The sequence below is a fragment of the Lepidothrix coronata genome, unplaced genomic scaffold (genome assembly GCF_001604755.1).
Source record: "Lepidothrix coronata isolate B3197 unplaced genomic scaffold, Lepidothrix_coronata-1.0 Scaffold10, whole genome shotgun sequence".
NCBI classification, from domain to species: Eukaryota; Metazoa; Chordata; class Aves; order Passeriformes; family Pipridae; genus Lepidothrix; species Lepidothrix coronata.
This window is the reverse complement of record NW_016690190.1, coordinates 2,456,152-2,480,703: the sequence shown is the minus strand read 5'-3', so window position 1 is coordinate 2,480,703 and position 24,552 is coordinate 2,456,152. Positions and strand designations below refer to the sequence as shown.

The window sequence follows — 24,552 nt, the reverse complement described above, 5'->3', positions numbered from 1 at the left end:
TTGAACAACTAAAATTCTCTCAGCTTTTCCTCACAAGTGAGGTGCTCCAGACCTCTAATTGTCCTCCTCTGAACCTGTTCCAACAGGTCAATGTCCTTCCTGTGTTGGGGACCCCAGAGCTGGATGTAGCCTTCCAGGTGGGCTCTCACCAGAGCAGAGAAGATGGGCAGAATCACCTCCTTTGACCTGCTGGCCACACTGCTTTTGATGCAGCCCAGCATACAGTTGGTTTTCTAGGCTGTAAGCACATATTGCTATCTCTTCATTCTTCTCATTAAGGAAAAACTGACAAAAAGGGTAGGTCTTATGGCACATGCAGAAAACCAGCAGCTGCCAATGACAAATCTCCCTTGGATGGATACAGATGATGGTTCTTAGTCCCTTCCTAGAGGGATGTCCTGCCCCATTAAACAAGCTGGTGGTCAGTGAACCTGGGGCAAGCACTAAGTAGAAAATGGCTTATCAGGGAAGCAGGATCTCACTTACAGAGCTCCTGACTGAAAACCTAATCTTTAACTTTCTTGCAAAAGCCTAGGTGGGAAACAAGCCTAAATATGCTTTGTTTGCTCAACGACACAAGGTACCTTCTGTACTCTGGTCTCTCATGTTTCAGGATGAAAGAAAATTCAGCAGGCAATTTGTCACCAAATTAAAGTCACCGCTATCAAAATCATTCTGGATCCAAAAGAGAGGAATAAATTTGATTGTACTTGTAGAAATGTTAAAGAGCTTGGACCAGCTGCTTCTTGCTTAGCTCTTATGTAGGCAACACCTGCATGGATTGCAGTTGTGGGTGGCTGAGTGAGGGCCGGCTGTGCCATGAACTGAGATGGAGATGGAGGGGCTGGTGCTTGGAGACCACACTATGTTCCTCTGCCTGGCATATTCCAGAGTCCCCAGAGACAGGAATGTCAGGTACGTGCTGCCTGTTTTCTCTAGCCCGGTTAGGAGATAATGGGAGTGACACTGTAGGGAAAAGATTCAGGCAATGTAATTTAAAAAAAAAAAAAAAGGAAATAAGGTAAAAACTTCTCCATGATTTTGTGGGTCTTTGAGCATGCTGGGTGGTGGGGCTGGAAGTGGGGAAGCACAGAACACAGACAGACTGTATTAATTTGATAAACTAGAATGACTAGTGTATTTTGACACTCCATCATTGCAACTAGCTTTTGGTGAGACAGGGTCTTTGGCCAATGCTGTTTCTAAGGAGGATTTCTCTGTTCTTATGCTTACCCTGCCTACCAGCCACATGAGAGCTGTGCTGTTTAACCCTCCTTCCCCTCATTTGTATTCCCCATTCCCACACAACCCATCGGCAGTGTAGCATTACTCCCCTCCCCCAAACTTTCCCTCTTTCAGTTGGTGTCACCACAAAGGAATAGATTATTACTGACACTGATTCCAGTTTAATCCTCCCAATAATCTGATTTTTCCAAGCCTATTTATATCCTTGAAATGACAGTAAGGTTTAAAGTGATACAAATATCTGAGCCTAAGCGCTGGTACTATCCACACCAGTCTGTTCCAGTTTTGACCCTCCAGAATAAAGTGTAACCCCAGATATTATTTGATAAATCCCTTCCCAAATGTTTGTAGAGTTAGACTGGTCCTTGGTTACTCTTTTTGACTAGCTTTTTCACATTACAGGTTTACTCTCCATTACACTGGCAATAAGCTGAAGTCCCAAAATAAGTTTTAAAGCTCATATAAATGTAGAATTTCTTTTCCCTTTGTGGATTTTAATAACTTTCTGGTGTCTGGAAATGATCAAGAAGTAAAGCTTTCATAGCAATGTAAGAAGTATAAACCCACTCTAGTTTGTTATTTCATCCAGCAACTTGAGAACTTTTTTTATTTTCCTGGGCTTTAAGGTGATCAGCCAATGTTTTCTCCCATCCCCATTCTCCTTAAGAAGCTTATTAATGTTTTACATTCAAAATAAAGACAAACCAATCTGAAAACAAAGCCATACTTAGGGCTGCACATTGTAAATGTGCTTGCTGGACTATTTCCACTATTTGTAACCAATTCATTTTAATATTGCTCCTACTTCTTGCTAGATCTGCAGAACTTCAGCTCACACATAGCCCAGGAGTAGTTCAACCAGAAGTCAGCAGGTTTTTGTTCTTTTTTCCCCCCACTCTTATAATTCAATGCACTGACTTGTTTATATAACTGGATCCTTTTGTTTCTCCAAAAGGGACTCGGCTATTTCACTGAGTGACAACACCCGTGGTAGGTGATGGTCTGTTTTTTCCAAAGCAAAGACTTCAGTTTTCAGCAGAATTTACATTCCAGTAATAAATATTTAAAGGAATTATAATGGAACTGAAGTAAAGAATGTCTCTCTGAAACACACACACACACGTGTATACACACACACACACAGACAAGCATACTCACAGTCAATTAGTCTGGGGTTGCTCTGATGCAGATGGTGCCTCTGTTCAACTCCTGAAGTAGTTTGCTTTTCCCATTAGAAAACTTGGCCACTTCGGATTTTTAATACCCCATAAAAAGCTTATAAAATGTTATTCTTTATTGTCTATGTAGCAGATCATTCAAACATCTATGTCAAAGGCATTTTCTGCAGCAGGGTCTCTTTCTGCCCCTCAAATAAATGTAAGAAAAATACAATTTGTGCTGATTTCTTGCTGTCCTTTCTCAGGTATGAACTTTAGGATTTTCAATCATCTCTATTTTATTTTGCACCAGACTAAAATAAATGACACCAGAATGGCAGTTTTGGAACATAACAGGACTACACAACTACCTTTTGGCTTCAAATGTGTAGTCTACTATAAAGCAAATAAGACACTGATGTACTTTTCTATTTACAAAGCTTGTATTTGTCCCTGTGGGCATAACACCAGGTGATGTCTTACTTAATGATGGTGAAGATTGTATATATGACATAAACAAAAGAGCTGCTTTTTAAAAATACTGAAAAAAAAAAAAAAAGAAGAAGAAAATATTCCAGCTCTTTTGAGGAAGTAGAATGAATTGACTCCAAAAAGCAGAATAATGAAAACCAAAAGGTGAAAGCAAGGAAGAATGTGGCATAAATATTGGAGTTACCTGCAAATGTCTCCCTCTGCAAACCAGACAGTATTTATTCTGGACAGTTTTATCCTTATCTTTTCATTTGCATTGAATGGTGCCCACAGTAGTAGCACTACAGCTGGCTGAGTATAATGCCCACTGATCGCTGCCCACCCAGGAGGTATCAGAGCCTCCTTGTCCCTTCTCATGCCCTGGACTGCCTCATTCCATGAACAGCTTCACCATGAGGAGGCCTGTTACCCGTGGAGGAGTTAAAGGGCTGTAAGGCAAGAGGTTGTGAGGGGGAGGGTTACATTTGGTTTTTTTTCATTCCTGTGTCTAGGGCTAAGCAGCAAAATAGTACTTCTTCTCCATTTCCACCCTATCTCTGTTTTTTCACCTTTGAAATCTGGTTATTCTTAGCTCACTAGGTTTAATTTGCTGACCTGACATGAACATATCCATCTTTCATGTTGATCCTGGCTTAAACTCAGCAGAAACAGAAATAAGAGTGGAAAATAACCTGTCTGACAGCTAGAGACAATGATACTGAACCAGTTTAGGAGAAATGGAGGGTGGTCACAGGTATGTGGAAGGTCTCTGTCAGCTCAAGGTAGTCCACAGCTAGAGAACAAAAGGGTGAGTGTCTGTGGACATGAGTGCATGGACATGCACACACCAGTGGAGAAGCAGGGATAGATGCTTTTATAGTCATCAGCCCTTATTGCTGGATTCAGCTTTCTGCAGGCATTGGTGCAGGGAGGCAGCCCGGGAAGAAGTTTACCTTCATCGAGAGACACCTTTGGAATGGATCAGCTGGCCAGGAGGGGGAATGAGAAAGACCTCCTGCAGGAAAGGGGAGATCCATCTAGGGTAGAAGAAGCTCCTCCTAGGAGAGGGGCAGGCAGGGATGGAGGCAAGAGGGCCTCCCACTCCTACAGCACACTCTTCCCATGCCAGCCCTGCTCCATCTGCTGGCAAGAACAATGTGGAGCCTCTGCCGATTGCCTGCTGGGATCCAGTCCCTCCTGTCCTCCCCCTTGGCCCAGATTCTGTCCCTGTCTTCATTTCATCTGCCACAAGTGGCAAGGGTGAGAAGAGCAGAGCCTTCCCCAGGCACAGCAGGGACAACAACCCTTACTCTTGGATCCTAGGACAAGGAATTGCTCTCCCATGAACTTCCCTCTACTTTAGCCTCTAACATCTTGTCAAAGTTATAGATGAAGTATTGTGCACACTGGGTATTTACCATCTGATCACTGCTCACCTGTGGTCAGTCAAACCCCAGTGGAAATACCCTGCAAATCTGCTGAGGCTGCGTGGCAGACTGGGATACTGCTGGGGACAGAGTGAGATGGCAGCATCAGCTCCTGCCTCAGCAAGTGCCCAGGAAAGCACAGTGCAGCTATGAAAGGTGTTCAGGGAAAACACCTCTGCTTTGCTGCTCAACAGTTTGCAAGGTTATTGTTTTGGCTCTGCCTCCATTTTTCCCTTGCCTACTAGGTGTTTAAGAGAATGTGCTGAGGAAAGCTCTGGCTTTTTCAAAATATGGAAGCAATATGGAAAGCTTTTGCTATGTATGAGCCTGCATGGCATTGCAAACTTGACTCACTCTTCTCTGTACGAGGAGTTGCAGGCTGGTTGCAGCTCCCCTGTGAAAGGCAATGGGATTTTTTAGCTCTGGCACCATTGGCTTTAAATGTTTTTTCCTCTTGTCCTACCTTCTGCTATTGGGAAATCATCTGCACCTGGATTTTGCTTCTCTTTTCCATGTGGGAAAAGAAGCATGTTCATCCTGCTGTGGCTCTTACATATGGCAACTCTTTCAGCTCTGAGTTACAGGCAGTCAGGCGAATGGGGTGGGCTGAGGTTCCCCACGTCATCCAGCCCCTCAGGGAGGGAAGGAGGGCAGCCAGCATCAGGCCAATGTTTACAGAAAGTTTAGTCTCCAGTGGATTTCCCTACTCCAACAAAACAATAGGAGGGGCTTGTGCTATATTATCCACACTTCCTCTTTATTCTGATATTATCTGTGAATTCTTGCAAATAATACATGACTGAGACCATTTTTGTTCTAGGAAATAGGAAGATGAAAACATTAGACAGACCTTAGCAGTTTCAATAGACTTATTCATGGTGTATGTAGTTATGCAAGTCAGGAACTAGCAAAATACCTGTTGGAATAAGTAATAATCACAAAAGCAGTTCTCTTACATTTCCTTTTCAGTAAGAGATATTGTATCGGTCAAAACAAAAGAAGAGTTCAAAACAAAACAAAAGTTCAAAACAAAAAAAGAAAGCAAGCATAACACCACTCTTAATGCCACAAGATCTTGGGAAGCAATCCATTCCAGCTCTTCTATGTGTCTGCTTAAATACAGGCGTTCTGATGTTCTGATATAAATTGCATGCTGGTGATTAATAGATCTTCTATCACTTGGACTTGAACTGAAGTCAAAGGAACATACTCCCCCCATCTTCTTTTTCTTTCCTAAACCTGCATTAAAATAGATTATTCAGAAATCTTGGAATGAAAAGTGCTAGGTCAAAACTCACATTTTTCTAGCAAGTCTATGAAAACTTACTTTAAAAAGTCACATACTGTAGAATCTCAACTATCCTGGAAGGCTTATCTGGGTTATGGCTTAAGTATGCTGTTCATGTGCTTGTTCTAGAAGTACAAGATGAGCTGCAGTGCTCTGCAAAGCAGCTAAACCCTTCCCTGGGCCAAATGGAGTCCAGAAGCCATTCAATGGATTGACTTGGGCGCAGGAGTCCTGCAGCTTCCCTTCAGTCTCGTGCAGAGCTGGGCTGTCTCTCAGAGCTAGAAGCCACAGAGCAGTGGTTCCTCTGCAATTCTGGCAGGACTCTGTGTCTGCCTCTGTGTCACGTCGTCCTCATCTGGGAAGTCTTCTTGCATTGTCATGCAACTGCACAGAGACGGCTGTGGTGTGGTGCTGCGTAGAAGCTTTATGGGTACCACCTGTCTCCACACTGAAACCTTCTGCATCACTCATGTATTATTATCTCCTATTATCTAGGACCTCCTTTCGTTCTCCTCCTCCTCTTCCCCCCAGGTAAAGAGGGCCTGTTGGTGTATCCATGGGCTTAATACCTAGTGGTCTTGGAAGAACTTCTCTGGCTCGTTGCACATTAACATTGTTGACATTTTTTATGCATATGCAATTAATAAAAATTGGGCAAAACTTTAAAGCTTTGGCTATACTCTGGACAGATTATGAATTTTATGTTCTCTGTGAAGTATTGTTAATACTTGCTACCCACAAGGGCTAATTACTAAGAGCAGATTTTACTCTGAAAGGAGGGCTTTCTCTCCTTTGCATAGCCTTCCTCTCCACATTAGAAAAACAAACATTCCCAGTTAGGCAAATAGGGCTATGCTCCCAAAGGGGTTTTTTGTCAGTCTTGTGCCATTTAGTGTTCTTATTGATCTCCCAAATTCAGGGCAGCAGTGACTGTGTGAGAAACTTCCTATCTAATTTTCCAAAGAAATGCCCAGCTTTTGGGAACAGATGCCTAAATAAAGGCTCAAACACAAGGTAAAAACAGAACGTGCAGTTTAGGATCACCTTGCGTAAGTTCATCAATTTGGGCGAAGGTAGCTTTTGAACTGAAAGCCTGAATGGGGCAAACTAATTCAGAATAAAGCACTGTTAGTGTGAAATACATGTCCAGCACAGGGAAGGGGAATTCTGCAAGTGGAGGTACTCTGCAGCAACTCCCAATGTGGATAAGCCCTTAATTACTTTTAAAATCTCACCATTACTAAGCTGTGCTTATAATTTCTAGAGGCCTTCAGTTTCTGGAACAACTGGAGTATGAGATTCAATTGCATTCACTTCAGTGGAGGATACAGTTAAGTATCAGCACGTTTGTCGGCTTGAGGCCAGTCATTAACTAATTAGTGTATGGGAACATTTAAGTTTTTCCCATCTGATTTTGCAAAGTTGTTTGGCAATACTTGCTTATGAGCTTTTTTCCCCTCACTTTTTCCCCTCTCCCTTCACAGCAAAGCAAACCCCCACCAGAAGCAAAAAGAGAATTGGAAGTACAGTAACTTCCCATTTTTCCCTTACTGTAGTAAAAAATATTTGCTGAGTTTTGCTATTTTTTTTAATGCACACATATATATATATAACACGCACACATATATATATATGGCTTTTAAAAAAATATTTAAAGGGTTTCAGAGTGTTAGTTTCCTTTGCGGCCACGCAAAGCCTCCCTTCCCAGCAAGAGCATGTCGGTGGGAGCGCGAGCGGGGCAGCACTGGAACTACAACCCCCAGAGGGCGTGCCGGGGGGCAGCCGAGGAGGAGCAGGGCAGAGAGGCGCGGGGCCTCCTGGGAGTTGTAGTTCCTCGGCCCTGCCTGGCCCTTGTCCCGTGGGAGGCAGCTCTGACTCCGCGCCCCACCGCTCCCCTCGGGCTGTTGCAGGGCAGCTCCCTGCTGGCAGCCCAACCAGGAACCGCTGGAGGAGGCATGGGAGACCTGTAAAGGTAAGGATCTCCTAGTACTTGCCGTGGAGCAGGTGGAGGAGCGGTGGCGTAAATCCTGTTGTCCCCTCCAGTCCTCCTCGCGCCGTGCTTTTGGCTGTGAGGTGTTGCCATGTCGTTCCCGTGGCACATTTCTTGGGCGAAGTCATCGGGGCTTGGGTTGGCTGGCAGAACTGTCAGCGCGTGGGACCGGCTGTGTGGAGATGTCATTCTCCCCTGCAGCCATGCAGAAGTGTGGCTGTTGGCTCCTTTAGACAAAGGTTAGTGGGATAAATTAATCATTCAATCATAGTAAAAGTGGAGGTGGAAATCCCACTCCCTACAGGAAGTGGAAATCTTTCTCTAGTGAATAACATCCAGGTTTTTGCTGAATTTAAGCTTGCTTTTTAAGTATTTTTTTTTTCTCTTAAGTTGACTTTCTTGGTCTTAGTAGAGAGAATTAGCCAAATACAAATTTGCATAAGTGGCTGCAATCGCCTCTGCCTGTGTACATTTCCTTCTTCCAGTGTATCTGCTGTTTGCTAAACTGGAGGCAACTGAAAGTCTCAGGCTGTTCAGATCACTACAGTGAAAATCCTTGGAAATGCTACCATTTCATCCTGCTGCTTAATAAAACAGAGCCGTGGTCAACATAGCACAAGGAGGAGAAATGGCTTTGTGTGCTTCATGGGCCAGGTAAAACACTCCTGAACATTTCGGCTGTGATCCTCTGGCAAGCAGGTGCCTGGGAAACTATTCTAGCCTTGCTATTAGTCCTTACACCTGAATGTAAATTTGCCGGAGAGTTTTGGGAAATGCCTTGCAAAAGGATGCTCTGCACACCTGCCATGGCTGAATGCACATGAGATCCCCCATGCATAGAGGCTTGGTTCAATGACACAGTTATACCCTAATGGTCCTTTCCTACGAATAATTTACTAATTATTCTGAAGACCACAGATTTTTGCAAAACAGTAATTTGCATTACTTATGGTCAGGGTCACTGGTTCTCAGCTACTGCTTCTGGGGTGAAACAGCAAGCAGTGGGAAGGCTGAAAACTGTGGGAGCAGAATGGGAGTTTTTAGTTAAGGCTACCAATGCAAGACCCTATTTAAACAAAAAAGGTGAAAGTGAAGACAGGAGTTAGTCCTAGTAAAAGGTCTCACGCAAGAGAAGATGTGAAAGGCAGTTCTCAGTTCTGCTGGGAATTGCATTTTAATGGCAGTAAAGTAGCTTTGCTGTTGATCTCCGCAGATGTTGCCAAATGCTGAAATGAACAGGTCTGGATAATGAAGCAGTTTGCTTCCTGTTCAGAGGCTTGGCAGCTCTGGGTCAATGTGGAGATATGGCTTTTGGGTGTGTTGGGTTTGTGCATCCTGGGCAGCAAGAGTGCTGTCGTACGGAAAGGCAGAAAGCAGAAAGCTAATGAGCCGGTGTCCTCCATGAATCAGGCATGCAGAAATGTTAAACACAGTGCCCTCTGATCTAAAACGAGGATGCTATAGCTAATGGTAGAGGTGTTGGTAAGAAGTGCTAAACTTTCTACCAACTAGTCCATTACCTTAAAAATCCCAACAGCTGTAATGGGGAGGGCCCATGGGCTGCTTTCCATGGGAAGTTTTTCATATACCTCATAGACCTACGGTATATTTGATGTTCTTGCTGTTTACAGTATTAGTGGCACTGCTAGTATGTTTGTAATAGAAACTAACTTATGGAGGCATCTGAATCTGAAAGCGTTCCCTACATATTCAAGAAACTTTCTCAAATGTGAACAGCACTAATATAAAAAACAGGGATCATACCTGGCATGCAGCCTTGCTGAACTTTGAATGTTTCTCTGTACACTGACAGTACCTATGGCAACTTAAGCCAGGGTATGAGAACCTCTGCAAGACTGTCTCCAGAGAGGCATGAAACCACTGAAAACCTTGAGACAGGGCAGGGGCTGGAGGAGGAGGATGGTGGTGGTGGCAACAAGCATCATGCAGGCAGCAACAACAGGTGGTGGGTGCCTCTCTTCCCTCCCTTCCAGTGGTGAAGGCTGTGCCAGCAAAATACATGGACCTCCCTACTCTACCTTTCTCCATCGGCCAGTCAGGCTGCAATGTTTAAAACAGGCATGGATTTTCCTGTTTACCCGTCAGCATACCTCCCAAATGGCAATTGTGTTGGTTTTGTTTTCCTTTCCTCATACATACCAGAAATCAAACAGCGTGATATGGCTAATGGGATTATATTGACTCACCTCTGCCATTGCTATTAATATCTGAAGAAATTCCCAATTGCCTCAGCCCCAGTACAGTACAGTTGTACAGTACAGTTGTACAGTAGTACAGTTGCCTGCCCATCTTTCTCTTGCCAAACAGAGTGGGGTCTTTTTACGTTAGCAAGTCCAATAATTGCTGGTTGAAATGTTGCTTCTTGGTAGTGTTAAGAAGCTAGGGACCAGATTATATATAGAAGAGAATATATAGAGAATATCCATTTATGACTGGATAGCAGGTTGCTTTGCAATGTCATCTGAACAGTATCCAAATAGCCAATTTCTTTTTTAAAAAAAAAAGGAGGCTGAGGGGGCTAGGGAGGGCTCGTGCCTTTTTCTTGCTGAACATAGAAACATAACTCACCCTTTTTAAAAAGGTGCATTCAGAATCCAACCCTGGTGCACAGGCTACTAAATTTCAGTTGCTGGTTTTATGTCATTATTGCAATTGCAGTAACTCTGTAAGAGACAAGATGAAAGGTTGCTCTTTCCACTTTGAGCTCTTTCCATCCTCCACTTTTACAGCAAAGGTTATCCTAAGCGGTGTGTACATCTGTCTGTTGTAACTGTAGAAATACCTATTATTCATAACTTGCCAATGTATATGCTGGAAAAGAGAAGCTGAATTTATAACTATATTTCCTCTCTGCCAGGGCTTTTAGAGTTGAGTGTTTCAGCATTTCCATTATAAACCCCTGTTTTCTGAGGTTTATAACAGTCTTGAAGAGCGTAGTGGTCTTGAACCATAATAGAAAGCATGAAATGTTGCATTTACAGTACAGTTGTAACTGCACATTAAGGAGTGTAATCTTCTCAGTGTACCCACAATGCTCCAATAAGGTTAATTGGAGCTACATATACTAAGAGAAAAACAATATTTTACCTTGGACTTGGTGCTCTCTATTCAGAGAGCTGAGTGCATCACACAAGAACAGAGTGCATCTCTCTGCACCAGACTTACAAAAACGCCAATCCTTGCTACACCTTAAAATACTTGCATGCATCTGTAGGGGCCCCTCTGAACACCTGCATCCCTTGTGTGATGCCTCACTGCTTTACAGACTTGGCCAAAGGAAGCCAAGGTAAAGATGACTGAAAGAAACTATTTTATTGAATGTATGGTGAGGCTTTTGTCCTGTGCAGTTTTTCTGCTGTTTCTCTGTCTTTGGCTTCTAGTCTTCCATAAATATAGGTCCCATCTGAAACCCATCTTGTCTGCTTTCAGTCAGCTTACTCCATCTGGCATCTTGCATTCATGTGTCACTTTGCTTATGAATATAAGGTAAATGAAGTACAGTTCATCATAACATCCCACTGTCCCTGCGCTGTCTGAAGTAGTCCCAGCTCCTCTGTCATGCATCTGGGTAGTTGCTGACATTTCTAGTTAGTCTGAACTGCCACAGCCAGAGCAGGGGCTCTTAAGGAGAAAGCTCCCCATACAGGGAGGATACATATTTGCTTTTCACACTAGCTCAGCTACAATATAAGGCTGGGTTTATCTGCCACTTGGTAGAAGGCATCAGAACGTAGGAGGCTGGACTCTGTGAACCTTAGATTCAGATCTCAACTGCACTAGAGTTTGAGAGAGCAAGTTAGAAGGAGTGTCAGCAGGGTCAAAATCTTGTTGAGACTAAGTTTTTCTTGCTGTTTCAACTCAGACATCAGGTTATTTACTCTTCCACTTAACCTCTCCTCCTGTGGCTAGCAGGTCAGCTTATTGGGTTCATGCCTTTTTGCAAGTATTGCTAACCTCAAGCATTGAGAAATCACAAATTTACTCTCATATTCATGAGACTGCAGGAGAAACATGCATTTTTTTAAATTGAGCAATTAAAATAGTTTAATTAGTGTTTTAGCCCTGATCCTTTGAGTTTCACAGCTTTGGAGCATTTTTTTCCTTGCTTTGAGCTTGACCATCTTTGCCCCCTGTAAAACTGTATTTGTCACAATTGCACAAATGGACAACCAGTGCTTCAGCAAAAACCTCAACTAAACCAAGACTTGCAGAAATAACCTGAAATTTGGAAATTCCTGATTTTGCGATTGTGTAAGTTTCGTTTTCACTTTTTCTTTTTTTCTGTCCCATCATCAGTTATGCATGTCTGTGTTACAACATATCTGCTGAGAATGAGAGAGCTGAAGGGATTTCTGATTTGGTGAATCAGTGTACAAGTGGTCAGCAGAAAGGACTGCAGCAAAAAAACCCAATGAATGAGAAAGCACAAAAGGCTGAACTAGAGCAAAGCCACCCGTATATTGCATGTGCTCTTCTGCTGCATATAAGGGGGCTGCAATTTGCATGTTAGTTGTCTGTGATCCCTTTCATATGGGTAAGAAGGCCTTTGGGAAAACTTGGCATGATCTACCAAGAATTATTCATCATGTGATGCATACATTTAGGCAGCAAATACCCGCTTGATAGTGGCGTGAGTGAAAATAAGGCTTTTCAATGTACTTTATATTGTCCCTGCATTTGCTCTATAGTCTGAAGGTGCTGTATGTCTTTCTGCTTTGTGTGTTCTAGTGCCCCATATATTTTGTGTTCTTACTGCCTTCTGAAAATATTTGTCATGATTGTTCACAGTGCAGTTATTGTTGGTTTGAAATGCTTATCACGGGGAACATTTTCAAAGGCAAGAGAGGCAACAGAGCAACAACTTCCCCTGGCTGTGTACAGGAGTCAGAGCAGCATTACCAAACCCTGTAGCTGGTGTTCTCCACGAGAGCTTCCCGTGTCCTGTGAAGGGATGTTTCTGCATCCTAAAAGAGGGGCTCTGTGGATGCCACTAAAGAATTGCTGAAGAACTGGGACTGTTCTTTGACTACTTTGGGCTGCCAGGTTTAGTTTCTTTGCAGTCAGGTTGCCTTTCTACATCTGGATGTAAACTAATAGCCTCTGGGCTTCTTGAGGTATGAGAACCATTGCTGTGGCAATAATATTAGTCTAACTTGCTTGATCGTGACCTTTCTTTTTCCTTTGTTCCAGTTTACTGCCTCTTTTGTGCAGAGACTAGGTGGTGCTGGTACTTGATATGTAGTACCTCTTTTGGTGTTGGCATGTTTGTATCATCTAATACATTGCACAGTCATTTTATCTGTCTTTTTTTCTATCTTATTCATCTCAGAGGGCCCCAAAACAAAGACGCCTCCAAACCCTATGATTTTAGACCATTAGAGATAAAGCATGAAGGAAGAACTGATACTGCCCCCAGTTCCCAGGTGAAACACAATTCTACCATTCTTGTTAGGCTGAAGGCCATAACCTGTGGGGACATTCTCCATTCAAATCTGTGGGGTTTCTGCTGGGAGCATGTGGTATTTGAAAAAACAGTGGTGGATCCCAGGTGAAGAATACTTTTTTACCTCTTCTGAGGTTCATCATTTTTGAGAGTTTTGATGCCTTACCCTTTTGTCATTTTGGATTTTGACAGGGTATTGATAAATGCATTGTATTAGGGAATTTGCTGTTTCAATTACCCTACTCCCATGTGCCTGTTATTATCTTTTTACCTTAGTACTGAGCTTGTCAGGGCACTAAGGGTGCCAATTAATGTTAATTGTCTTGACTGATCTCACCTGAGACTCCCCAATGGCATGTTGTTCCCATGGGCCCAGGACCCCACTGAAGTTTGGGTCTGGGTGCTCAGTGGCTGATTTGAATCCCTGTGTGGGCCCTGGTCCTGGTTCACTCTTTGCTGTGCCAATGGACCTTGTTACCTGCCTCCAACGTTCAGCCTGGTGAGCCTTCACCCCTTTGGTGAGGGATGGTCTGTGTAGGGGTTGCCCTCAGATCTCATTCCACCCCCCTTCTGGCCCTGACAGCCCATTTTGAGGCCACGTGTGCAGGCTGTTGATAGTCTGCATCAGCAATCAGCTGCTTTTGAAAGAGTCACTGAGCAGCACGTTCATCCAGCTTTTGGCTTGTCCTTTTCACAGGCACAATGCAGGGTGGACAGCTGCAGCTGTCTTCCTGCAACAGGATGGTCAGATCTACCTGTTCTTTGTTGCTCTTCTCCCTGTTGTCCTTTCTATTTGTTCTTCAACTCCCCTTCTCCTGTCAGGGCACCTAGAAGGATGCGATGTCCCGAGTTTCTCCAGCTGGCAGTTCAGGAGCCATTGCAGTGCTCCACGTGGTGCTGGTTGCTATGGCTAATTGCCTCTGAGGTGCCTGCCCTGATTTTAAGGAGGCTGCATGTAGTCATCCTCTAATCTTTCTCGATCTTTTTCTCTTTGTATTGTATTGAAAAGATTTCACAGTAAAATTATTGAACTGTAAGCTGGAGAGGTAAGGTGGGGAATGTAGTAGCTAGAGATAGCACACTGAGCTCTCAAAATATTTCTATTAATTGGGGAAAACCAGCAGGGAAGGACTGGGCTTTATACATTTTGGTGTCAGTCTCACCAGCTAATGGATGACAGAGAAGTCAATATGCACAGTTTATTTAATTAAGTTATAGAACAAGGTACTTCTGTTAAGTTTTTCACAGTTCTTTTGACCTGTGATCCAGCACTGATATGCAGTTTGGAGAATTCAAGCCTGGAATTTGTTATCTAGAGTAGCTTCTCAATCAAATAAAAAAGGTAAGGTATTTCTCATGCTGTTTAAAAACTGAACTTCACAAAAGAAATTCTAAATTACCAGCTCTTACCATGGTATTGTTACAAAAGCAAACTCACCTTGAATATTATGTGCAGTTTTGGTCACCACAATATAAGAAAGATATTAAACTACTAGAGAGCGTCCAAAGAAGAGCAACAAAAATGGTGAAGGGCCTTGAGGGGAAGCCATATGAAGAGCAGCTGAGGTCACTTGGTCTGTTCAGCCTGGAGAAGAGGAGACCTCATTGCAGTTACAACTTGCTTGTGAGAGGAAGAGGAGGGACGGTGGTGACCAGTGACAGGATCTGAGGGAATGGCCTGATGTTGTGTCAGGGGAGGTTTAGGTTGGATATTAGAAAAAGGTTCTTCACCCAGAGGGTAGTTGGGCACTGGAACAGGCTTCTGAGGGAAGTGGTCATGGCATCAGGCCTGATGGAGTTCCAAGAAGCATTTGGATGATACTCTCAGGCATATGGTGTGACTCTTTGGGTTGGTCCTGTGCAGGGCTGAGAGTTGGACTTGATGATCCCTGTGGGTCCCTTCCAACTCAGCATATTCTGTGATTTATATGTCTCACTGCAACTACAAGACTAGCCTAGGCAGGGTTCTTTGGCTTTTGCTGTCAATGTGGAGCTATTGATCCATCAACATAAATCCTTACTTATCTCCAGTCAAGTTTCTAGGACAATGAAATTATAGGATTGCTTGAATCAATCAATGTTTCTAAAGCAAGCTGTAGAAATATAAACAAGTTACTGATTATTTAATAAAGTCAATTTGCTTAGAAATGCCTGGCGACGGGCAGCAGATGTTACAGTAATTTCTGCTTTCTCTGGAATTTCACAGGGGATGCAAGATCTTAATGTTACTATTAGCGAAGGTAACTTTATTTTAGAAACTCATTCTGAACTCTCACAGCAAGAGGAAGAAACTGTGATTCCTTTTGACCACAAAACCTGTGCTATTTCTAAGTGGAGTTCTTTGAAATAACTAGGATATCTCACAGCTTGTTGCTTTTAGAGGGGACTTAGTACAGTGGCACTACATTTAGTTAGCATAACAAGTATTTTAGCCCCTAAGATACTGACTGAGTTTGAAGTACCAAAACTTTTAGTCAGCTAAGATTAAATTTGTTAGTGAAGTACAAGTTTGCATAATATTTTAGCTTTCCTAGAATTTTAAGCTGGGTGCCTGTTTCCTGAGAAGCATTTAGGTTAATATAACAAGGTTCTGACTTGGCAAAACAATTTAAGTGTAGAAGTGTGTCTTTCAGTTTCTCAGTTGGAAGTGTCATGAAAGTGGCCTCCTCAGCGTGGTTTTACAGTTATTGTGTTTGCCTCCTGAGATCCAGTTTATTGGAGTGTTTTTATTCAAGGTGGTTCAAGAATCTTCCATGTGCTCATGGTGTCCTTTTGGTGCTCCCACCTGTTTTGAATGTAGAGCAAGATCTTTATTAGTAGACTCTGGTGCCTTGGTGGTCTGTCTGTTGGGTAGTTTATCATAGTTTGTAATGCAGGAGTACAAAATCATCTGATTAATCTGCCTAATCAGTCCTTGAACAGGGATAGTAATAATTAAGTCACAGATGGCCATTATAAATCCCTCTATTCCAATAGATTAATATTCCCCGTACTTTGGATATTAGGGTTGTTTTAAATTTTAAAAAAAATCCATGTGAAATGTGTCTTTGATCTTTTTAATTGGTATACTTTCAAGATATTAAGAATTTATTTTGGCTTTGGAAAGGTTTTTGTCTTTAAGATAAATTATCATCATACATACTTACACATTTTTGTACATGGGCTTTGTTAAAGCTTATACATAAACTAGTCTCTGATGAATTTTTTTTTAAGCCGTTTTATGGTATTTTGGTCTGCACTATTTTGTTGCTAAGCTGTCTATACCAGAATGTAGTTGATCTGTGCTACAAATTTCTATAGACCCTGGGCTTCCTTCACCTACAATAAAGTTAGTGTGGCTCAGCCTTAATTAGATTATTATAGACCTAAAACATACAAGGTAGAATAGCATGAGAGGAGTTGAAATTGGTCATTAGCAGGAGTGCATGGTTAGTCTACCTGGTGTAGTCATTAGCTTCTAAAATAGATAAGACTGCACTTTCCATTTGATATGCTTTGAAGACAGGTCATAGTCCTTAATGTGATTTAGGTTTACTGAGAAGGTCTATGATCCTGCTTTTTAATAAGCTCTGTATTTCGTGTCGGAGTGATACCAGCGTATGTCAAGCATTGCTGAGGTTCATAGCCATAGTTGTATTCATTTGGAAGTTAAAATGCATTGTTTTTGGAAGAGCATTTACAGAAAATATTATTGCAGTCAGACAGGGCTTTAAGACATGAAGGCTTCCTGTAAAACCTGGATTGTCTGGGTGCCAGGCTTTTTTTTTTTTTCTTTTACAGTTGAGGAACAATTCAGTTCCTCAGACTTCGAATGCTGTTACATACTTCCCTGTTTAATACTTACCGCTGCCAACATCTGTGCAGGCTGAAGCTCTGCCTGCTCAGAATTGAATTGCTTCTGTCTTGTATGTCTGCCATTTGCTGGGGAGCTCCAAGGCAGTGCCGGGGAAGGAGGGATGTGATGGATGTCTTCTTGTAGATAACGTTTTGTTTGTGATGAGCAAGGCAGTGATCTATGGAATTTACTTGCTGCAGGAGAGAAGAGCTCGGATGGCACCGTGTCAAGGAGCTGCAAAGCTTGGTAGATGCAATCTGGAGTGAAGCCTGGTGGAGGCAAATGCAGACAGTGCTGCTGACTCATAGCAGTCTTAGAGGAAAAGGCTCTCTTCCACTTCTGCTTGCCTCTGGCTTCCTCCAGCATGTGGTTGGTGAGAACTTTGTCTCCCTAGTTCTCTAGGGAGAATAATATTGACCAGTGTGGCTCAACAAAAGGAAGGGAGGTTGGTGAAAAATATCTGTGCTATTAACTGGTTAATTAGGATGACATTTCTCCTGTAAAGGACCTCTAAAGCGAGACTGGGGATTGATAAGTAGCCTGTTTGCATTGCTGTCTGCATCCCTGACTCCTTTTCCCTCACCCTGCAAAGCTGAGATCCTTAACTCTGAGATGATAACTGAGTGCGTGGGTCTGTGATGAGGACTGCTCCGGGTAGGTTTTGGAGTCGAGGCTGTTGTGCCACCCTTCCTAATGGCTGGAGGTGCTGAGCTAAAATCCTTCAGCAAGTAACAGGTGATGAGGCTTGGAAAATAAAACAAACACCAACATCAAAACCAGAAAAGGATGAAAAGAAAAGCTTGATTATGTGTCGTCTTACAAATTGTATGCTGATGTGAGAGCCTATTTTCTTTCATAATCCATGCATTTGAGAACTATTCATCCCACCTATTTCCCGATGTGACTGGCAAAAGACTCCAATGCTTCTTAAAAAACAAGTGAGGTGTGTACTTGACCTGTGTGTGCTGATAGGAGTTATGCAGTTGACTTTAATAGGAGAGCATCTGAACTCTATATACAGAAAAATATGTCTTTTAACTCAAAAGCCAAGTAAATAAAAGTACAGTGAAATCAGAATATTATTTCTTACCTTCTACACTTATGGTGATCAGTTTAGTTTTTTGAAGAATGCATATGGATATCTGACTTTTTTAATTATTTTTTTTTTAAAGAAGTCCCACAAAATCAGTTGCTGGTTGGGGTTGGCTTCTGCCTGCTGATTAATTTCTTGTGTCACTGATCTTGATTCTTGTTGTAGTTGTTCTCAGATAACTTGCCAGCAGCAGCAAACCAGCAGAGCTGTTATTGACCCAGAATAGCAATAAAGTTGTTAATACAAGCAAGGTTTTCTGTGAACTACGTTGCTATTCTGTGGAGCTGATGAGCTGGTTAACACCTTTTACTTATTCTGCAAGGATCTGAGGCTAGAAGGGAATTAATGCAGCTGTGAAGCACAGGAGAACCAAAATAGCAATGATTCAGTTAGAGTAGAGCCAAATCTTCTTAAAATTAAACTCCATTGTGTTAGAGACTTTACTTTTTTTGATACCTATATTATTAACTTCTCTGATAAATGCAGGAAATGTAATACAGTGATATTGGAGAAGCCTTGCACATTAAATCTAAGCTATTGTCTTGGGGTTGTAATAGAAGAAACCACTCTTCATCTGGTGTGTTATAAGAATCAGATTTTACAGAATTTCTGTTTCTCAAGGTTACCATATAACTCACAAACTTAGTTTTTGCATAGCATTGATTTCCTTAACTTTCAGATAAGTTGTTTATAATGAGTGGGAAGTCTGCAGTACATATATGAGTATTTATAGTTTCATAAGTAACAAACAATACTGGACAGTTCAGGGAGGTTTTTGTCATGGGCAAGGGCATTTACTTGAAAGCTGCTGCTGTTGTTATCCTGAAGATTTTTTTGATTATGGAATTTGGTTACTTTGGTGTGTAACAGGTTGGTGGTCTTCTCTTATAGAGTTTTCCTCTAATTCCTCTTTTTAGTTGTGATAATTTACCTTGTTCCTTTCTTTCAAGATATAACCAGCTTGTAAATTAAGTGCTAATGAACTTTTATGTTGCAAAAATGCTCTATTTTTGCTGTTTTGGAGAATGACACTGTTTGTATGTCAGGGCACCCCTGAAAGTGTCTTAATATTTTTCTTCCATGATCTGTAACATGGTCAGGCTCTCTTCCCCTCTTTTTTTTCCCACACATTCCCCAGTTTCCCATACTTGATGTCTAAAAACCTATTCAGCAGCACCGATGTCTCAAGCAGTGGATATGTAAATATTTACTGGCATGATGGTCAACAACAGTGGGAGGGGGGGAAATTGCTACATTCTACCATTCAGGGAACCTTCCAGTTCTGTGTCAGAGTGTGCAGTCGATGAGAAGAGGAAAGGTTTGCAGTTTGTACTTGACATGTTTTTGCTCTCTCGGTTCCTGTTTTGTTGCAGATGTCATTCATATAGCAGTGGAAGGCTTTATCAGCTCTTGCCGAGGCTTTCCCCTGCACTCAGCGCTCAAGGCTGGAGCTGTAGTGGAGGAAAATGGAGCCTGTAGATCTCCTGGCATTTGCCTCTGTAGAAATGAATAGTACAAGAGTCACCTTGGCTTTGCTGGTGGTCTTCCTGGTCCTGCTGTATTGGTAAGTGATAACAGTGGTATGGGCTGCATATCAGACACAAAGCCTGCTGAAGCTCCACCAACATCTACAAAGCCTTTTATTCATGTGGGGAAACTGGGAGATAATTGCCTGGGAGGGAAATGGAGGGGGAGTTGGTTTGGATGCAGAGATTGTACTAAATAATCACAAAACTCACAATGCTTTTAGAGAATTCTCCCCTTGCAATATTGTCTTGTAAGTGCTTTACCAACAAACTGCTAACAAAAATTGTCTTCAAAATGAAAAAAACCCAACTTATCTGTTGGTTTCTTTTTAATTTCTGTGGGCAGCAGGAACACTGGTTAAAAAGAAACCAAGTTTTCATTGGACTTCTCTCTACTATGCAGCACACTTGTCCCTTGCCATGTTTCTTGGCTGAAGTGTACAGACACTTTAACTGCTGCTTAAATTTCCTCTCTTGTTCTTTCCACACTGACTAGTGGATACAAATCAGAATAACAGCAGCCCTGATGGTTAGCACAGTAGGTATTGCAGTGAACTGTGCTGAAATGAGAAAACCTACCCTGTCCCAACAATTTATTTCAGAAATTAAATTAACAGAACTGGGAGTACTTTTCTGACTGTTTTTACTTGTATACCTCCTCAAATCCTGCTTTCCAGTCAAAGAATGTTTTTTTTCTCGATTGTATGAGTGTTCAAGAAAAAGGTGCAGGTATGGTTGTAGAAAAAAGAACATGTGACAAACCCCCAAAGCTAACCTAGAAGAGAATAGTGATGGCACCATGAGTTTAGCACAATCGTTGTAGCAATGTAAATGACAGATCACTTCTGCATGTATTTTGTCATTCTTTCACCCTGTTGAGCATCAATTTCCTTCTGTGTCCAGGGAGGGTCTGGAAAGACTAAAAAGAGTCAAACTCATATCTGACGTGCATTGCCATATCAAGTAGGTGGGTGGCCCTGATTGCTTAACAAGATCTCCCCAAATCATCACAAATGTCCAAGTCCTACTTCCTTTGAATTTTACTGGGAAAAGAATGGCAGCTCTAGATCTTTAAGTAAGATCGTGCTGTTTAGCTGCCAACCTGTGCATCTCTGTGAGCTTAAGGGGACGAGAAGGAGGACAGAGGCACATCCACAGTTCAGAAAAGCAGCAGATCAGGTGGTGAGATCTGACCACCTGTGAGTTATCTGAAAGAGCCTGATACATCCACGTAGTACATGTCCAGATGTGCAGAGATCTGTGAAGACACAGAAGTGCTCCTTGTAAATGTTGGGTACATTCTGGTATATGCTTGTCCAGGGCCTCATTTTCCGGTTCCATTTAGGGAAGGCGGTTCCTTCCCTTGAAGTTATAACGTGGTGTTTTAGTGCACATTCAGTCTTGCCATTAACAAAACTAGCTCTAATTGCAGAGTTAAGGCAGGCTCATGGCTATGGTCAGTCACTGCTGAACAGAGTGCCTATCATTTAAGTTTCAAAAAGTTCAATTTAGCAGTGAGGTGGGAAATTGTCTGACAGTAGAGACCCTCCATTTAGCGTGCCTCCTTTGCTGGTTGAAGGTGAGTTCTGTGAAAGCATCAAGAAAAGGAAGCTGAAGTTTTATATGGGGAAAGTGTTTTATACTTTTCCCTGCCAATGGTTATTACTGCCCAGTCTTGTTGATCTGCAGATTCAGGTTGATTTTTAAGCAGGTTATTAAATACAGGTGTCTACAGGTCACTATTCCAATGAGAAGCTTAAACCTGCAAGGAAATATGCTGGGCAACATCTGTGGGCTATTGGTAGGTTTGCCTGGTGGCTGAATTATTCAGACTCATTTATCTCAGTAAAATGCAGTGACTGAACCTGTAAGCTAATGTCTTGAAGCACATCTGCTAGTGTGGTGATTGTTGTTCAGACTTGTCAACTTATTCATTTTGAGTCTATTTTGTTTAGTTTTTTTACTGCATGCCTGTTTAAACAAATGAGTAAAGCTCAATGCATGCTCACAGATTGCTTTATTCATGGCTGAAACCTTGGGTTCAAGGAATCATTTAAACAGTAAAATGGTTGCCAATAGAAATGCAGGTTCTTAATGCTAGAGAATGTTTTTATTACAGTCATGTTGCATACCTGATTATCTGGCTCTTCTAGGAGTCAGAAAACATGAGTGTTGTGTATGGGAGGAGTGATAATAAAGTAATAACTCTTAAAGTTCTTTTGATGTTTATGTTTTCATTCTAAGCCTTATTCTCATTATTTAGTAACTCCTGAATTATTCTTTTTCTAGCTTTTTCTGCCAGGATTGTACCTTTTCAGAGGGGCAGTCATGGGGGAAGGGAGGAACGAATATTTGCTGTTGTAAATTTTGTTATGGTAGTAGCTTATAATTGATCGGGGTCATGTTGTGTCAACTCTTGTGTGAGTACAAAGAACAGGCAGTTTGTCCACCTTGTCGGCTGTAAAAGGCTTAGTAAGGCTCAAAAGAAGGCAGTTGCAGGTAGAGGAGAGAGTCAAAAGATCTAATGCACACCGGAATAGGAACATGGTGATGGCAGCTGTCACGCTACTGAGCTATTTCCTTTGCATGATTTTTGTGGGTGGGGGTACTCAGTGGTTTAAATGGCAGCCTTGAGCTGCTGTCCATCAGCTCGGCCTCAGTCACTGTTAGTGTGTGTGTATTGTAGGGCCAGCTGTGATTTGTCACAGTTCAGCTGGCAGGTGGTATCTTGCTAAGCTGTGATAAGACCAATCTCTTCACATTTTTGGGTATGGTGAGGTCATATGAAGAATGGGTTGATTGGGAAAGGGAGGAGAGGGCAATAGTGGCATAAAAATAAACTTCTGGGGAAGATAGAGTTCTTAGGAAGAAACTTGAATGATTTGATAATTTTTTTGGCTGTTATTTATGGTACAATGAAGATCATCAATAACTCTTTATAAAAAATCCTTTAATAGCACATCTCTGATTCCTCATGTGTTGTCATCAGTGTAATATGAGGGTGATGCTTGTAGTGCAGTGTGTCAATTTTAAGTCAGTGGAAGGAAGTATAATCTCTGTGTTTGTCTTCCACATGACCTTAAGTCAGCTATAAGGAGAGGCTTTTTAAGGTAGTTGATCTAATGTTGAGAGTAGAAATAACTGAATAGCTTTTGGGTACATAGTCTCTTCAGACATGAAACAGGAAGAACAAACCCGAGGTTGGTTTTTTGGTAATCTGTTAATTCAAGAGTCTGCTCAAACCTGTTTGCTGTCCCCCATTCCTGAAGGACTTAGTCGTCTGCTACCCTCCTCATTCTACTTGTTCTCAGTAGGTCAAAGTCTCTTCTTGCAGACTTCATATCATGGATTCTTCGATGGCTGTTACTGCATCATTGCTGTTGTGATAGGCAACTGAATTACTGCTTTATTGACCACAAAAAGGCATAATATGGCTAAATATCTGAAGCAGTCATACCAGTGGCACAACACTTAGCGCTCTTAAAAAAATCTCTTGTCCATGTCCCTCCCACCCCCTGTGATTTCTTTCTACCCAAACTGATCATCAGAGCAGTTTCTTTTAAGTGCACTTTCTTTCTCAGTTGCAAGCACTGCTGTCTCTATTTGCCTAATCTCTGTGAATCTCAGGGTTTTTTTCAGGCATGAAATAAAACCAAACACTTAAGGGAGGGATGAGGTTAACATTTACAAATCCCAGTGATATTCTCTATTGAAAAATACAGTAGTATATCTATGCAACATATTGTTCATTTTCATTTCAAACATATGCTGAGTTGGATATCCCATGCTTGGCTGTAGCTGCAAACATTGCTTTGTGTCTTTCTTTTTGCTGTCTGGGTAGATGTTTGATAAAATGAAAGCAGGAGTTTATCTTGCTTTAAAGTTTAATGTACCATAAGCTGAGCATTATGAAGAAGCTGTCACAGCATTCAGATACCTGTGTTCAAACTGGATTATCAACCCCTTGTCTAAACAAACCTGGGTTTTTTTAGAAACATGGAGGTTGGATGGGAGTGTTTGTTTCTGTTTGTAAGATACATGTCTAATTGCATGCTTTCAAACATAGCAAAATATATACTAATGTTGTTCTTGGCTGTTTCTGAAAAGCTAAGTAATTCAGAAAGATGTCATTTGGACATTTTTACATTCTACATTTTTACAGTAATATTAATAATCACTTGTGTTACAAACATGTAACACAAGTTATGAGATTTGGGTTCCACTGGATCAAGGTACTGTCCACCCATTGCACAGCAAGTCAATCCTGACCCAAAGCATCTGCAGTCTCTGATCAGAAAGAATGAAAACTAAGTATTTTTCTTCCTCTGATCTTAAGTTTAGAAGTTTGCATACAGAGAGATTTGGGAGATACTTACATATGGGAGACATGTTAGAGTTCATCAGTTGGTACCATACCTGTACTAGACCACATCAGAAGCTGAGGTCAGGACAGGTAGTATTTCAATACAGGTGACTTCAGTATGATTGGTTGTTTGGCATTACTTGGCATTCCGTGGTTTTGGAAAGGGAAAGTTTAGAGGTGATCTTTCTCCAGCAAAAACTTCATTCTGGTTTTGCAGAACTTTGCTCTTTGGGCTTGAGTTAGGTAAAACTGAGGTCAAATAGATCTCAGGTGTTAGGGTTTTTTTCCAAATCAGATACTATCTAATACGAGATCTTCGACCAATTTTTGCTGCTTGAAAAATCAGTATTTACTGAAGAGGTTTGATAGCTAGAGCTTTGAGCTTATAGTCTGAGTGCAGGCATAAGGTGAGCAGGTTATTCTCCCTAACACATCCAGATAATGCTTCTGGACAAACCCAGGGACAAGCAGTATGAAGTCTGGATCATTTCTGGATCCACCACTGACTGTGGGTGGGCAGGCTCTAACCTTTCCACCTGTCGCTGCTGCCATCAAAGGCACAGTGTCGCAAGGACCGCTATGGCTGGAAACAGGCCTGGGTACAGAGCATCAACATACACTCAGAAAGATGTACAGCTCCACTCTCGCGTCAGGCTCTTTGAGCTGAGAGGTTCAGAGAGGCATTCTGATTCT

The 24,552-nt window shown here is 42.0% G+C and overlaps 1 protein-coding gene across 5 annotated transcripts in view; it reads left to right on the top strand.

Annotated features, from left to right (window-relative positions):
* Positions 1 to 24,552, top strand: part of TBXAS1 (thromboxane A synthase 1) — a 254,332-nt gene that overhangs the window by 2,327 nt on the left and 227,453 nt on the right. Inside the window, exons 1-3 of one of the 5 annotated variants that reach the window (XM_017804941.1) lie at positions 7,455 to 7,560; positions 8,064 to 8,232; positions 19,344 to 19,534. Coding sequence is in view for 1 of the 5 variants with exons in the window: in XM_017804945.1 (XP_017660434.1) it covers positions 19,437 to 19,537 (101 nt within the window). In the remaining 4 variants the exon portion in view is untranslated. Of the gene's footprint in view, positions 1 to 188; positions 241 to 7,451; positions 7,561 to 8,063; positions 8,233 to 19,343; positions 19,538 to 24,552 lie in introns of those variants that run through there. The other 4 variants (XM_017804943.1, XM_017804940.1, XM_017804945.1 and 1 more) reach the window with 4 other exon arrangements.